This window comes from Sesamum indicum, linkage group LG13 (assembly GCF_026168435.1).
Source record: "Sesamum indicum cultivar Baizhima isolate 11 linkage group LG13, ASM2616843v1, whole genome shotgun sequence".
NCBI classification, from domain to species: Eukaryota; Viridiplantae; Streptophyta; class Magnoliopsida; order Lamiales; family Pedaliaceae; genus Sesamum; species Sesamum indicum.
The window spans coordinates 19,268,129-19,281,913 of NC_142669.1; the positions used below are offsets into that span (position 1 = coordinate 19,268,129).

At 37.2% G+C, this 13,785-nt stretch overlaps 3 protein-coding genes and 1 non-coding gene across 8 annotated transcripts; 2 read left to right on the forward strand and 2 right to left on the reverse strand.

Annotated features, from left to right (window-relative positions):
• Positions 1–462: 462 nt before the first annotated feature.
• On the reverse strand, positions 463–3,610 carry LOC105179049 (DnaJ (DUF3353)). 4 transcript variants are annotated; one of them, XM_011102640.3, is made up of 5 exons: positions 3,452–3,610; positions 2,086–2,290; positions 1,905–2,005; positions 1,003–1,447; positions 463–807 (listed from the first exon to the last, which is right to left on the reverse strand). In XM_011102640.3, the coding sequence occupies exons 2-5, from the start codon at positions 2,220–2,222 to the stop codon at positions 657–659; spliced, it is 834 nt and encodes a 277-aa protein (XP_011100942.1). In that variant the 5' UTR covers positions 2,223–2,290; positions 3,452–3,610; the 3' UTR covers positions 463–656. The 4 variants fall into 4 exon arrangements, with proteins under 4 accessions (XP_011100942.1, XP_011100944.1, XP_011100945.1 ...); XM_011102642.3 differs by having other exon boundaries at positions 3,446–3,480; XM_011102643.3 differs by having other exon boundaries at positions 3,340–3,469.
• On the forward strand, positions 3,578–3,650 carry TRNAE-CUC (transfer RNA glutamic acid (anticodon CUC)). Its single transcript has one exon. It is a non-coding gene; the product is annotated as a tRNA-Glu (tRNA).
• Positions 3,651–4,601: 951 nt separating this feature from the next.
• On the forward strand, positions 4,602–6,474 carry LOC105179050 (putative pectinesterase 53). Its single transcript, XM_011102644.3, has 4 exons — positions 4,602–5,028; positions 5,111–5,300; positions 5,485–5,927; positions 6,178–6,474. The coding sequence occupies exons 1-4, from the start codon at positions 4,703–4,705 to the stop codon at positions 6,326–6,328; spliced, it is 1,110 nt and encodes a 369-aa protein (XP_011100946.1). The 5' UTR covers positions 4,602–4,702; the 3' UTR covers positions 6,329–6,474.
• Positions 6,475–6,672: 198 nt separating this feature from the next.
• LOC105179051 (PHAF1 protein At3g51130) lies at positions 6,673–11,309 on the reverse strand. 2 transcript variants are annotated; one of them, XM_011102645.3, is made up of 15 exons: positions 11,022–11,308; positions 10,637–10,719; positions 9,860–9,934; positions 9,607–9,674; positions 9,421–9,526; positions 9,262–9,322; positions 9,012–9,178; positions 8,746–8,808; positions 8,378–8,425; positions 8,134–8,247; positions 7,945–8,044; positions 7,779–7,855; positions 7,397–7,501; positions 7,232–7,298; positions 6,673–6,837 (listed from the first exon to the last, which is right to left on the reverse strand). In XM_011102645.3, the coding sequence occupies exons 1-14, from the start codon at positions 11,113–11,115 to the stop codon at positions 7,251–7,253; spliced, it is 1,209 nt and encodes a 402-aa protein (XP_011100947.1). In that variant the 5' UTR covers positions 11,116–11,308; the 3' UTR covers positions 6,673–6,837; positions 7,232–7,250. The 2 variants fall into 2 exon arrangements, with proteins under 2 accessions (XP_011100947.1, XP_011100948.1); XM_011102646.3 differs by lacking the exons at positions 6,673–6,837; positions 7,232–7,298 and having other exon boundaries at positions 7,396–7,534; positions 11,022–11,309.
• Between the last annotated feature and the right edge of the window lie 2,476 nt (positions 11,310–13,785).

A 13,785-nucleotide genomic window follows, 5' to 3' on the forward strand; every position in this document is an offset into this window, starting at 1 on the left:
GTTTCTGAAATGCAGTGTGAAGAACCAAAACACTTTGCAGGTCAACAGATACATAGTAGATTGAAGTTAACATATATGTATCCCACCATTACCATATGCTTGAAGGAGAAATACGAGCAAAACTCTTACAAGCTTTAGCGTGAAAATATCAAATCTTGATTACAAGCTACATCAGCAATGGAACCAATATTCTGTTGATGTCGCATGCTCCACACCATTTGGTGTTTCCTGACTGGAGTATATAAGGATTTTCCAGGAGAAAAGAGGGGATGCTGTAGAGATGATTCTATCACAGCAAGTTGGCGACTCTAGTTGTACTTGCCACAGAACACCCTCACAGTCAAAATAATCTCTTCGATGACGGTAAATTCGTAAGCGCAACAATAAATTCACAATGTATGTTGGCCATCTCCAACCAACTCATAAACCTTTTATGCCAATTACCATTTAGCTTGCAATCTGTTACTAGAAAATTCTCAATTGATATCTTGAAATTTTCAAAGAATGACACAGAAGTCGGTGTCTATTAATCTGTATTGCTATCCCGTAACAGTAAAAATAGCAACTGGAGGCATATAAAACACTGGAAACTTTTCCATTACCACTAGAAGAAGCTACTGTTAATCTAACAAAACTGGGACATGTATAGAAACAGATTATCGAAGATAAGTAGAAGAAACCCAGAGGATAATGTAGCTTATCAATGAAGTTGTCACTTCCAAGCTTCTTGGCCCCTTGAGTATTGGTGGCATCACAGACACCATCAGAAATGTTCCTAGAAGCCATGAAAGAATAAAACTTCCAGCCCTGAATAAATATAGCAACAAGTTTAGCAAAAAGTTTTCAAAGTGCAACAGAGACTAAACAGTTATTTTAGAACAAAAAAACACTTCTCGATCTTGAATTGGTATCTCTTGCTAATACTGATTCATTAGTTATAAACATGAGGTAGAACCATTCGTGAAAGAAGGGATTCTCTCACTGGAGAATTAAAGAACTTACCCGTAAAGAAAAGCTCGTAATTTGCTCTTCAGCCGATCATAAATAAAATACACAGTAATAATCAAGGAAATAGCAACTTGAAGAGTCGGGCCTTCTTCCGTTGGAAAGAGAACAGTGAGCAGTCCGAGAGCTATGAAAGCGATTGAAGTTTTTATGATGACACTTGTGGATGGGGTTCTAAACCTGCTTGCGACAGCCTGCACATAGCGCGACTGGGTTACTTCTCTAACCTTTTTCTTGATGTTGATCTTAGGGTTTTTCCTTTCGTAGAACTTTTGCATTATAATTTTATCATGAGCTGATTCAATTGCATCCACGCTAGGCTTGTGCCCTCCATAGGTTTGTATTAGGAAGTTCCTAGCAGCTTGAATTTCATCTTCAGAAGCTTCCCGACTGATTCCTAGTCGCTTGTAAGGGTCGTTAACATTAATTCTAGGAAAGATAGCTGTACCAAGAAGAATAAAGAGAGATGAAAATTCAGAAGTAACAGACTGACAATGTCTATTTGAGACTATGGGCAAATAAATGAGTCAAGTGCAGAACAAGAAGTCACAACAAAGGCCATTTCATGAAACTATGAACATGAGCATGTCAAGTGTCATCAATCTGGACGCCATTATCCATCATAGAAACATTTACCAACCTAAATGACTAAAAAAGACATCTTTTAATATTGGGGTAAAATATGCCTGATTCTCCACCAAGATATTAATTATAATTAATCCATCTTCTACTGCCTGAACCTCAATGATCATAACTCACAACAACGTACAACTGCCATTGCCACACAAAGAAGAACCCTCTCAAGCACCACACCAAACAAAGATCAGAACTCACATCTCAGATCAGACAAAGTACATGAGAATGGGCCAACAATAAACAAATAAATCTACAAAATTTACCAGTTGAGTCATTAGTAGCATCTCCGAAGGTTGCATCCATTGCACACTTAAGGGAAGGAGTCCGCCTTTTATATCTCCAAGTTGATGCAGCCAAACCATTTCTACACGATTGTCGTAGTGAGAAACGGTGGAAACAAAATTGTGCATGCCAACACTTAAACATGAATTAAGAAAAATTTACCTTGGCAGATAGAGCAAATCCTTAGAGGTCCTGAAATCAGGAAAGAAAGCGACGTGTTTCTTATGTGATCCTGGCCCTCTTGTGGGCGAGCCAAGGCTATATCTCAAGGGGCAGTATGTTAATCCAGACGACATCATTACTAAGAAAGTAAAAACTGTGGCTAATCTCTGTCACCCTGGAACTAATTTATGTGACAAGTGAAAGTCTGCATACACCAAAAAGAAAATAAGAAAAGGAGAGCCTAAATTAGGCACTTAGGATACAACCAAAGCCATTGAGAAAAATACAAGTATACTGCATATCATGAATGGCCTTTCCTTGAATATGTTGATCTACAAAAACATCTGCTTGTTGAACCACATAAAGAAAAAACAACCAATAGCAAAAAGATACATGAAAAACTGAGAAAAGAAGATTTAAAAAAAAAAAAAAAGTGGGAAAAAAGAAATGCCACAGCAATATGCATCAGAAGCATGTCGACAGATCATCTAATTAGCGGCGAAACCAACTTCATTAAGGAAGAGGTCAAAGAGCTTTACCTAAACCCCTTAAACTATATTCTCACTCAATACTAACTACTGGGTCATTAAAAATGTAGAATATTAAGTACCCCTGCTATCTAGACATTAATATTCTTCACTTTCAAAATCCCCTTTATCCTGTCCACACACATGCACTGCTTAACACATCGCCACCAAAATACAATGTATGTAAAGGTTAATTGACCAAGAAAAAGAATGCAAATCCCCTCACTCTAACTCCAATAACAAGAAACAGAAAAGAAAGAAAACAAAAACATGATTCACAATTCCATTCGTTTGGACAAGCTAAAAGTACGACGGCACACTTTCCATTCTCCAACTTTGTACATTTTGCTTCCAGGAGATCGGGAAGCATAAAGCTAAAAGGAAAAAAAGAAATACAACTTTACTCCACAAGTCCAAGCACAGTTCTCTTGTGTCTTCTTTCTTGATCACAATAAGCATACACTTGGGGAAAAAAAAACATCTAATTGTACCCATTCAGTCATTCACTTAACTCAAAATATAAGTTCGCACACAACCAACAGTTACGCAGAATGCAGTACTGTCACCCACACTAATTGCAAAGAATAAGCTATCCTGAAAATATTCAACAATTCAGCTCAAGTTTTTAAATCACTACTGGCATTTAGCGTAAGCCCATAGCTCCAGAACTTGCAAAAATTTCCAATGCTGCATAGAGATGAAATTTAGGTTCAATTTCCTCAACTACCTTCAGCTGCTTAAATTTAGTAATCACACCAGAAATGCAACGCGATGGAAGTCTTGGGGGGTAAAACACTTGAAAGGAAAAGAAAGCATATCAAGAAGAAACATACAAGTACCTGAAGCAGAGAAGAATTCACAGTGGATAGGAGTCGATTAGAGCTACAATGGAGTGGGAAGAAGGGTTTTTCTCTCGTGTTTCGAAATATAGGTCAATATTTTATATTCTGATATGCATTTACAAATCCGTTGTAGTCTAGATGGTTAGGATACTCGGCTCTCACCCGAGAGACCCGGGTTCGAGTCCCGGCAACGGAAGTGTTATTTTTGAAGTTGTCAATAATTAATGGGTTGTAGGCCCATGCTAGGTTGGGCCTGGGTCCAATAAGAATTTTTTTTTAAGGAAATGGAGTAGCAAACATAAAGAAAGTTTGGTACCTTCATCTCCATCTTTGGTTGCGCTATTCATAATTCTTTGCTTTCTCCTTACCATATAATTGTAAGATCCAAAAATGACATTTGTTTCACATTAGTCCGATTCTTTTATTATTAGAGTTTGAGGGCAAAATTATATTTTTTAGTCCTATCTTTAAATTGTTGGTGGAGTGAAGAGTATATGAATGAGATGTTTTGCAACATTATTCATACCTTACAGAAAGACAATTCCTTGTATTAAGGTTATGTCATTTCTTGGCTAGTGTGCACTGACGCCTGTAAGTAATGATCCATGATGGAATTGAATCCTTTTATACTTAATAAAAAAAGAATGTTGGTGATGTACTTAATTGGAATAAGAAGAATGAATATGTTACATATCCAGGAATACAAAGAATTTTCGTGCTCTGCTGCATGTTTAATATTATATATATACTTGTTTTTATTTATTTAGAGTGAATTAGCCATATATATTGCTGAAAATAAGACATCTAAATAATGTTTATTTGCCCAATGTAGTACTACAGATTTCTGTTTTCTTTTGTATGCAATGGTTATGGTCCCCTTTTAATTTTAACTGTGGGTATGGGAGTATATATGTGTTATTTGTCAACTCTCTTGCTGTACAAATCATGTCCCTATGGCTATGGCTGCACCACCACCATCCATGAATGACATGATAAGGTAGAAATTTGGCTCTCTACCTGTGGATGGATGGTAAAAATACGAGCGAGAGAGAGAGAGAGGGTGTGTGTGTGAGAGAGAGAGAGAGAGAGAGAGAGAGAATGAGAGTGACTCTGATCCTCAGAGCTGCTCAAGCAGACAAAAACGGACACTATAAAACACGGGTTGACAGATGGATTGAGATAATTACAGATAGCATATACATACATACGCCATTCTCTCACACACAATTCTTCTTGTCGATCGGAAAAATGGGCAAGGATTGTAGCACATTATTAATGGGAATGAAGCTCTTGGGGGCAACAACATTAATAATCTTGTTGTTGACAAGTAGTACTACAAGTGCAAGTTCCATCAAAAACAATGAAGAAAGCTACTTGAATTGGGTGAGAAGAATGAGTTCCCGCAACCACTCCAACTTCCTCGACGCCAAGAACAAATTCCACCCCTGCAAAACTATTAAGGTCAACAAGAACCCTAAACTAGCACACTTCACCACCCTCGACGCCGCCATTTCCTCTATCCCTCTCTTCAATCCTTGTCGCCTACTTATTTCCGTTGGTCCAGGAACTTACAGGTAAATATGCATCACTGTTAGTTCCAACATATTACAAGTTTGTTTTTGTCACATTTTGGGTTGAATGTATGTATACTGACAGGGAAAAGATAGAAATTCCGATGACAATGGCTTATGTTACGTTGGAAGGAGCTGGCGCCGGCAAGACTATAATCCGATGGGATGACACAGCTGATCGTGTCGGCCCAAATGGACAGCCTTTGGGTACTTATGGCTCGGCAACATTTGCTGTCAATGCTCCGTATTTTGTTGCAAAGAACATCACCTTTAAGGTTGCCGGACTTTCAAATATACATTTGCGCTGTGAATATCTTTTTATGTGTGTTTCGCATGTTAGCATATTCGCAATTAAAGATTAATCAACTTCAATTGCATGTTTCCCTAGTAAAACATGTCATGTTTCTCAGCATTAGTCATGTCCAAAAAATGAGGATTACTAAGATGGTTCATGGACAGAACAAAGCACCACCTCCACCTGCCGGAGCCACCGGAAAGCAGGCGGTGGCGCTGCGGATATCAGCTGACATGGCGGCGTTCATAAACTGCAAGTTTATTGGAGCCCAAGACACTCTATATGACCACAAGGGCAGGCACTATTTCAAGAACTGCCACATTCAAGGTTCTGTGGATTTCATATTTGGAGATGGACTGTCGCTATATCAAGACTGTCACCTCCATGCAAAGACCAAGAGCTATGGGGCCTTAACAGCCCAGAAAAGGGAGAGTATGCTGGAGGAAACTGGATTCTCTTTTGTGAACTGCAAGGTCACTGGATCTGGTGCACTGTATTTGGGCCGGGCCTGGGGCACTTTTTCAAGAGTGGTATTTGCTTATACATATATGGATAAGATTATTACCCCAAGAGGATGGTATGACTGGGGTGATAAGCAGAGACAAATGTAAGTTTTTCACACTCTGAAATTTCCATAATGAATCAGGCAATGTCTTGTATGAAAATTCTGATCCAAATTCGATTTGGCCAAAATCTAAACCAATTATAAAATAGGTATAATACACTTATCTTATAATTAGCATTCAGTTCAAAGAAATGAATAATCAAATGACAAATATATTATACTTACTTTATGATTGATTTAATTTGATCACAATAATTTGATATTATTTATTTATTTACGTATGTTGGAAAAGGACGGTGTTCTACGGGCAATTCAAGTGTTCGGGACCAGGGGCGGATTATGGAGGCAGGGTGTCATGGGCAAGGGAGCTCACCAAACAGGAGGCTGAGCCATTTATATCACTTAGCTTCATTGATGGACACCAATGGCTCACCAATTTCTAATTATTTACTTCTACGTATTACAACATATTCTACTGAGGACAATGTAACACAATTATCATTCAAGAATTGAAGGAGAACTGTATTTAAGTACATCGACAAGAAGGCTACCTTGTATGTCCAACTTTAATAAAATTTGTACACTTTTCCACCAGAAAATCTCAGTTGCTTTCTTCTTGAATAAGATGGTTAACTTTTATCTGAAAGCAAAATGTGATGGTATCTTTCGCCTTCCCCTCGCTAGACTCCTACGTCCAAACCGAGATTTTAAGGATTTTTTGGACTAAAGAAACTAATATCTTCATATGAGTTAACCACACAACAAAAAAAAAAAAAAACAACACTGATGCGATTTTCACAGAACTTTTATTAAATAACCATTTTTGTGTACGAGATGATAATTTACAGAACTATACAAGTTGTAGGAATTGTACATGTTCAAACCTTCCATCAGATATAATGTAATACATACTCGTTCAGCCACCATTTGTCCGTACAAACTGCCCTTGATCCTGCCAAAACAAGAAAACCGAAAAGACGATAAATCATAAATCTATGTCAGCCCAAATTCTGTATTAAAGGGAACGAACAGGGGTTCTACGCAGCACAAATTTTTACACGTGGCTCAAAACAGAGTTTAAACTATCATCAGCCAACAGTCATAATAACTCACCTGCGTGTGAGGTTCGACGGAAAATTAAAAAGAGACTTCATGTTATCCATAGTTCCAGGAAAAGCTTAGTTACAGATATATTCATAATGTTTCATATTTTACATCATAATTCTGTTGGATTAACATAGTCAAATAAGGTGCATTTCCATCACGCAGTTCAGTTGAAAGGTAGGGAAGATAACGATACCAAATATCACTGATCAAAATGGGGCATTAAAGGAAGTGTTTCATACCATGTCTACATGTAAAACATTACGACTGGAAAAGAGTCACAGTTGCAACGTAACCATTCTTCATGACCTGTGAACGTCATATTTGTGCCTGATCAGCAAACTTGAAGAAACTTTCGAGAGATAAGCACAAAGGAAAGCTTAAGAGTTTGCAATAAAAAGATCCACCTCGAAGGCAATATTTGGGTAACCATACACAAATGTAGATCCAAAAGGATTGCTGGTAGAGCCTTGAGTTTGAATGGCAGCTCGACCGCAGTCGCCAAGGATTTCCTGCGGAATGTTGTATATTTATATTCCTAAAAACTGCATCATGGGCATGGAATAGACAAGTTCACTACAACTGGACATGAAAAAAACCATCATCTGTACAGCTTAGTCTAACCATCAGTTGTAGTGAACTTGTCTAAGTCATATTGTGAAAAATGACAATAGGCTTGAACAAGTAGGAAAATTTGCAGAATTTTTTAATTCAACATCAAGGATTAAACGTTCAACAATCAAAATGAACTCCATTTTTGTTTAATCCAAAGAAGCTTAAATATATCACCTTAACTTGTTCCCACTTTGTACTAGGCGTTATTGCACACTTAGAGGCATTCACATCCTGATGACATGACCCACCAACTGAAACAATTTAAACCCAAAAACTGATGATCAGATTGTTGATTTTCTTCACTGTAAAAGAAAATTTATGGAAAGGGTCAACAACTCACAATCAGAACTGTATATCAGAAAATTGCATTTCATGTATGAGTTGAAATCTGCATGCCCAGGATAGTTGGTATGCAGAACAAACTTTTTTATTTTATGGCTCTGCAAAACAGGTCAGATAAAGTCAAAATTTCATATGATTATAATTCATGCGACCAATAATGAAATTTTATGACAAAAAAGGAGGGTACCTGCCCATCAAACAAGATGTCCAAGCCACGTGTGAAATAATTATAGAAGTAATCTCCACAAAGGGTTGTTCGTGGCCGAGGATCTGAAGCAGAGTGGATTACCATTTGGTCCACCTGTGTCACTCACAAAAACTCAATTACCCCCTTATTTTAACAACTAGAAACCCAAGGAAATATTGCAGAAAGTATGTATTGTTAATATTCATGAGTTTGTAACTTGACGAGATCCTACACTAGGTAATACCTGTTTTTGATGAATTCCGCAGGGTCTTCCCAATTCAGTCCATACATCCTGCATATGGATAACGAAGAGAAAGCGGAACTTCATGACTATTTGTCAGCAAAACATCATTAAGAGGAAGAAAACAAAAGACTTTTATTTTGTTATTCTAGATGCCAGAAGCCAAAGTTAATGCAAAGAAACTCATGTCTTTATTCTTCTTGGAGGGGGGGAAAAAAAGGAGATCAAGTTCAATGAAATTGGATGTCACAGTGTATTGAGGTCAGATGAAAGGCCAAAATTTGTTAAGGAAGGATTTGATGAATTTAAAGTGAATGATAGAGGCAAATAACTGAAAAATGACTGACCGTCACTTCAAAAGGTTCATATACCTGTGGTGATGCGCCAAAAGGGATATGCTGCCCCCCAACTGTAAACCACAATTCTTCCCCTAACTAAACAATACATAAGATAAATGAGGTTAAGTAAAGATTCTGAAACTTCACTTTTTCCGTATGTATAAAGAAGAATTGCTAGTATAATGTTAACCTGGAGATAGTACAGTGGAAACTATACGCATTTCAAAGGTTAAAATGTCCGTCAGAAGGAAAATTAATGTATATGGAAACTACATATGACAGACAGTAAAATATCTGACCTTCACTTGCACTTCTTCCATGTAAAGGCTGCCAGCAGGCAGTGGAGGTACACATGCCTTGGCCAGTGAAGTGCCTACACCAACCTTACTGTCTGTAGAAGAATCATATACTGAGACACGACAACTAACTGGAGTTGTGCCATCAGGAAACTCCAAGGGCAGTTCAGCTTGCAAAGATGCAGTAAGGACCATTTAGCACCAGGAGTAGAGGATTTTGTCAATTGCGAAGAGGTTATTAAAAAATGAATACCTTCACGGTTACGGCAACACTCTGCATATTGTGAGGGTATCGGGAACGCAAAGGACAAGCCCTGCAAAATACAACCGTGAACCATTGCCAATAGATAAGATAGGTAGAAGAAATTGCAAAGACTAATTGTTCCAGATAAGTTGATATCAACAAACATACTGGGTAAAACAGAGTGTAAACGCCCCTTTCTTTGTCATAAATTCCAGGATATGTTGGCCCAAAAAGAGCATAGACAGCTACAAATGTTGCAAGAGTAGATGGTCCACTGGAAGTACGACGGCTTGTGAGGAACCAATTCTTTAACATAAAAGATAAAGTTTCAATGGTACAGGCACAAGATCCTACCCGATCAAGGCAGTAGCATACCGCATCTGAAGCCGTTTGACATCAAAAATTTCTATAAGGCGCAGCCTCTGTTATAAAGAAAAACTAAAATTAAGAATTCATATTATGAGAAAACAGCCAATTTTATTGATTGCGCATGAATGTTTGTGCATTTGCAGCAATAGCACAACCGAAAATTCATGTTCGCAAGATATTCAATTTTGATTTTTATAAACGAATAATCTTTAAAATAAAATCCTCGAATCATAAGTACCTGCGACCAAGGATCAAACCTAAGATGAAAGCCATGGTCAGGGAAGCTAATAACCATGTCAAGTTTCAGAGGCTCCTGCAGATCACAGGAATAAGCATAAGAATGTGCATAATTCTTTCACGAGGCACAGTGAGCATTGACATGTAGGCATAGGATACACCAAGAAATGTGAAAATTCTGACTTTGCTAAGTTGAGAAGTCACACTCCCTGCATTAACAAGCTTACACAACACACACAACAGTCCAAGATCTTTATGTTATGAAAAAAATGTAAAACTTGTTAAACAAATTTTAGACCTTGAATTAGAAATGGCAAAAGGCCAAAAAGATCAAAACACGTGTACGACATACAAGCATCCCTGAAAGGTCGGACAGCACACGGTTCCATTAAGTGTGAAGATTCATTAGGTAGAAAGCCAGCAAAAGCTAATCAATAAGGCGACGATATGACAACCTAGCCAATCGAAAGAAGCAACAATATGACGACAGCCTAGCCAATTGATAGAAGCAACAACATGACGACAACCAAAGGCTAGGACACAATCAAGAATGTGAAAAAGCCCATCTTCGAGAAACACAAACTCCAAAAGTGGAGTTTATTCAGGATCCAAATGTTATTACCAGTCAAGTATGGTAATCATATCCACAATTTGGCGAATAGAAGAATGAGACAATTTTCAAAAGGTCATGCATGCTGAGACTGATGAACCCTAAAGAACATAATATGACCTAGAACGCCGATTTAAGCTAAATGAACCCTATCCATACGGACCATACCTCGTCATAGTACTTGACATGAACAACATCATAAACGTTGGGCTGCTGCTCTATGTGAGCAAAAGCTTCGCATATCGGCATCCCTGAATGTCAACGTAAACAAAATTATCAACACGATACCATACACAATTTCCCCTAAATTAATTACATTTATGAATAACAAAAATCATCGATAATCTTAATTAGTTCATTAAATTCTAAACCAATCCAAAAAGGAATGCACCCATGATTGGAGGATCAACAGAGGCGGAAACCCAAAAGAGTGGTAAATTTAACTCAAATCCTTAATTCCAATCAATTCATAATTCTAGTTCAATGTCAAAAAAACAAATTCCACTCACACACAATCCAAACAATGCAAAATAATGGACTAAATAGGGTTTACCGAGAGAGAAAGGGCCGAGGCCGAGGCCAGGACGAAGATCGAGTACGATGCAGCCCATGGCAGTGCCCTCGCACCTACGTCTACTTCTCTGCATCTTATAAAAGCTCTTCAAATCAAATTGGGATCGGATTGAACTGCTGATGGGATTAAGATGACAGGGAATTCCCAAGGAAAATGGGTTTAAACTAAAAATTGAAAATTTTATTATTGAACGAAGGAATGATGGAGTTATGGAATCGGTGGATTCGAATGTGAAGGTGGAGTTATTTTGCTGTAGAAGCAAAGATTGAATTTTTATCTCCCTTTATATTGCCCACTTGAGCACACAAGATGGCGGAGACAAAATTGCCCCTATGAAATATGCTTTTTGTTGCCCCTATGGAATATGTGAGGGATATAAAAATGTCCTAAATTAAGAGACCTAAATACAAAAAGTACTTTTGTATTTGGCAGATTGTTTTGAAATACTTTTTCTGCTTATACAAAATTACCCTTATCTGAACAAATGTTTAATTCCTAACATTTGTTAATTACCAAGGGAAAATATTATAGTATGAATTTATTATATTATTTAATATATTATATATTTCAAAGTCAAAACTATAATAAATAAATACATAAAAACAAATTATAAAAGTGAAAATATATTTATATTTATGAGACCCAAACCCACAATCTTATCGATAGGAACATTCATTTTTACCACTTAAATAGGACATTATCGATTCAAATGAATTCTTATAATAATTAAAGGAGATTGAAAATGAATATTTTTTTAAAGTTGTAAACTAAGCATTAGGGAAAATTGCGAATATTTGAAAATCAAGATGAAAAGTAGAAAAAACAAAGTTGAAGACGAATTATTTGCCAAAAAGCTTAATATTCATAATTTTATCAAGCATAATTGATAAAAACTTATTTATAATTTTTAATTTAAATAGATTAAAAATAGAAATCAGAAAAATGATTTTCAAATTATTTTAACAATTAGCGGATGATGGGTTGCAAAGATCCCAACTATATAGGTGCATTTAGAATAAAATTATAGTATGATTAAGGTGTATTGACTTTGTTATTTGAGAGGAAAACACATATATTGGAGTAGTGCCAAAGTCCACCGTACCAATAAAGCTAAGGGAGATTTGAGCAACAAGTTCCCTGTCTTCCGGCCAAAACAGTGCAGAGATCAACTCGTCATTCCATACCCTCGTATCCTCCAAAATGAGGTCATTGCAACAAGGGGCAATGAAGGGGCTTTGGAGTGATAAGTCGAAACGTGGAAGTACGAGGAAGCTCCAAATGTTCACCAAATGGCCCGTGCCGATGCTCCATCTACAACCCGCCCGAAAGAGCTCCATCCCTGCCATGATGCTTCTCCATGTATATGACGGCTTGGGATGCTCTTATTTGGGTAGGCCGGGCTTCTCTGCTTGCTTTTGAGGCATTTCCAATTCATGCTCTGTTTTGTCCTATTCTGCATGTCCACGCTTAGTGCTATTTTCGGGTTGTAACTCTTTTTCATGCTCTGTTTTGTCCTATTCTGCATGTCCACGCTTAGTGCTATTTTCGGGTTGTAACTCTTTTTCACTGCACAAGGTAATAGCACTAACGCTTTGCTTAGAATTAATGATAGTTTGGGAGGGCAACTTATCTTGAGATTTTAGACGACTGGCTGTAGCACCCCCTTCGCTATAAGGGCTATATCTACCCTAAACGTCATACTTATAGTAATCCCTGTGTTTATAAATATAAATGCGCATAATAATTTAACCCATTTGAATACGTAACCCCAACGTCATAACAAGCGTAATCAACCTACAATATTATATATGCACATCAAACACCACAAGTAATCCATCATCAGTAATCTCCATGCTTACGTTCTCTCTATATAACAAAATGTGTTTTGTACTCTAATTGACAAAGAGGAGAAAACAACATACTGGCCCTACCTGCCTGGGTATAGCGCGTAGACCTATTCTTCAACAGCCAGACATCTCAAAGTTTACTCCTGAAAGAAAATATCAGCAGAGGGATGAGCCTGCCACTCAGTAAGTAAATAACCAGCCCTATCTATATATGCATATCAAACACAGCACAAACAAGATAAACAGGCAACATGCATGGAATACAATCAATTTAATTCCAACATAATCAGCTTTATTACACCACATGACTATCTCATAATAAGACAATCAATCAAACTCCATTTTTCCTAGTTTTCTTACCAGAAAGTGATATTGTGTTTTCCCATCAACTCAATCTCACCGTTATATAAATTCAAGTGAATCCCCTTGACAGCCGGCTCAATAATCTCATTTCGCACATAGCTCTTTTCATATCATGTTTTCGTCTTATAGGCTTTTCAACACATCAAGGGGTATTCACACCACAATTATATTCAATTTCCACCGCTCCCTCATTTCCACATATCACCATTCTTGTAAGCAACTAGTAACGTAAAACAATATATCGACATATTCTCATTCCAGACATCCACAACGCATCAAACAACAAACATAATATTTTAACTCATTTCCTCATTCTACGTACACAATGTCATCAATCAATCAAATCATTTCATCACTCATATACTTTCAGATAAATCAATGTCAGCATGAACCACAAATTCATATAACAGTAAAACCACAAATAAAGGGGACATATATAGATAATACTAATTATTTACTTACCTCGACCTTACAACGCCTTTATCTATTCAATAGGTGGTGGGTCGGTTTTTTCACTTTACCCCCGTATCCTA

Bases quoted from the DNA above. Each gene is read 5' to 3' on its own strand.
- LOC105179049 (XM_011102640.3), bottom strand. From the start codon at position 2,222: ATGATGTCGTCTGGATTAACATACTGCCCCTTGAGATATAGCCTTGGC. The intron at 2,006-2,085 runs GTAAATTTTTCT...ACAATCGTGTAG, and splicing joins GATTTGCTCTATCTGCCAAG to AAATGGTTTGGCTGCATCAA. The intron at 1,448-1,904 runs GTAAATTTTGTA...TTCTTGGTACAG, and splicing joins TGCTACTAATGACTCAACTG to CTATCTTTCCTAGAATTAAT.
- LOC105179050 (XM_011102644.3), top strand. From the start codon at position 4,703: ATGGGCAAGGATTGTAGCACATTATTAATGGGAATGAAGCTCTTGGGG. The intron at 5,301-5,484 runs GTTGCCGGACTT...GTTCATGGACAG, and splicing joins CAAAGAACATCACCTTTAAG to AACAAAGCACCACCTCCACC. The intron at 5,928-6,177 runs GTAAGTTTTTCA...ATGTTGGAAAAG, and splicing joins GGTGATAAGCAGAGACAAAT to GACGGTGTTCTACGGGCAAT.
- LOC105179051 (XM_011102645.3), bottom strand. From the start codon at position 11,115: ATGCAGAGAAGTAGACGTAGGTGCGAGGGCACTGCCATGGGCTGCATC. The intron at 10,720-11,021 runs GTAAACCCTATT...GTTGACATTCAG, and splicing joins CCTCGGCCCTTTCTCTCTCG to GGATGCCGATATGCGAAGCT. The intron at 9,935-10,636 runs GTATGGTCCGTA...TGTGATCTGCAG, and splicing joins ATGTCAAGTACTATGACGAG to GAGCCTCTGAAACTTGACAT.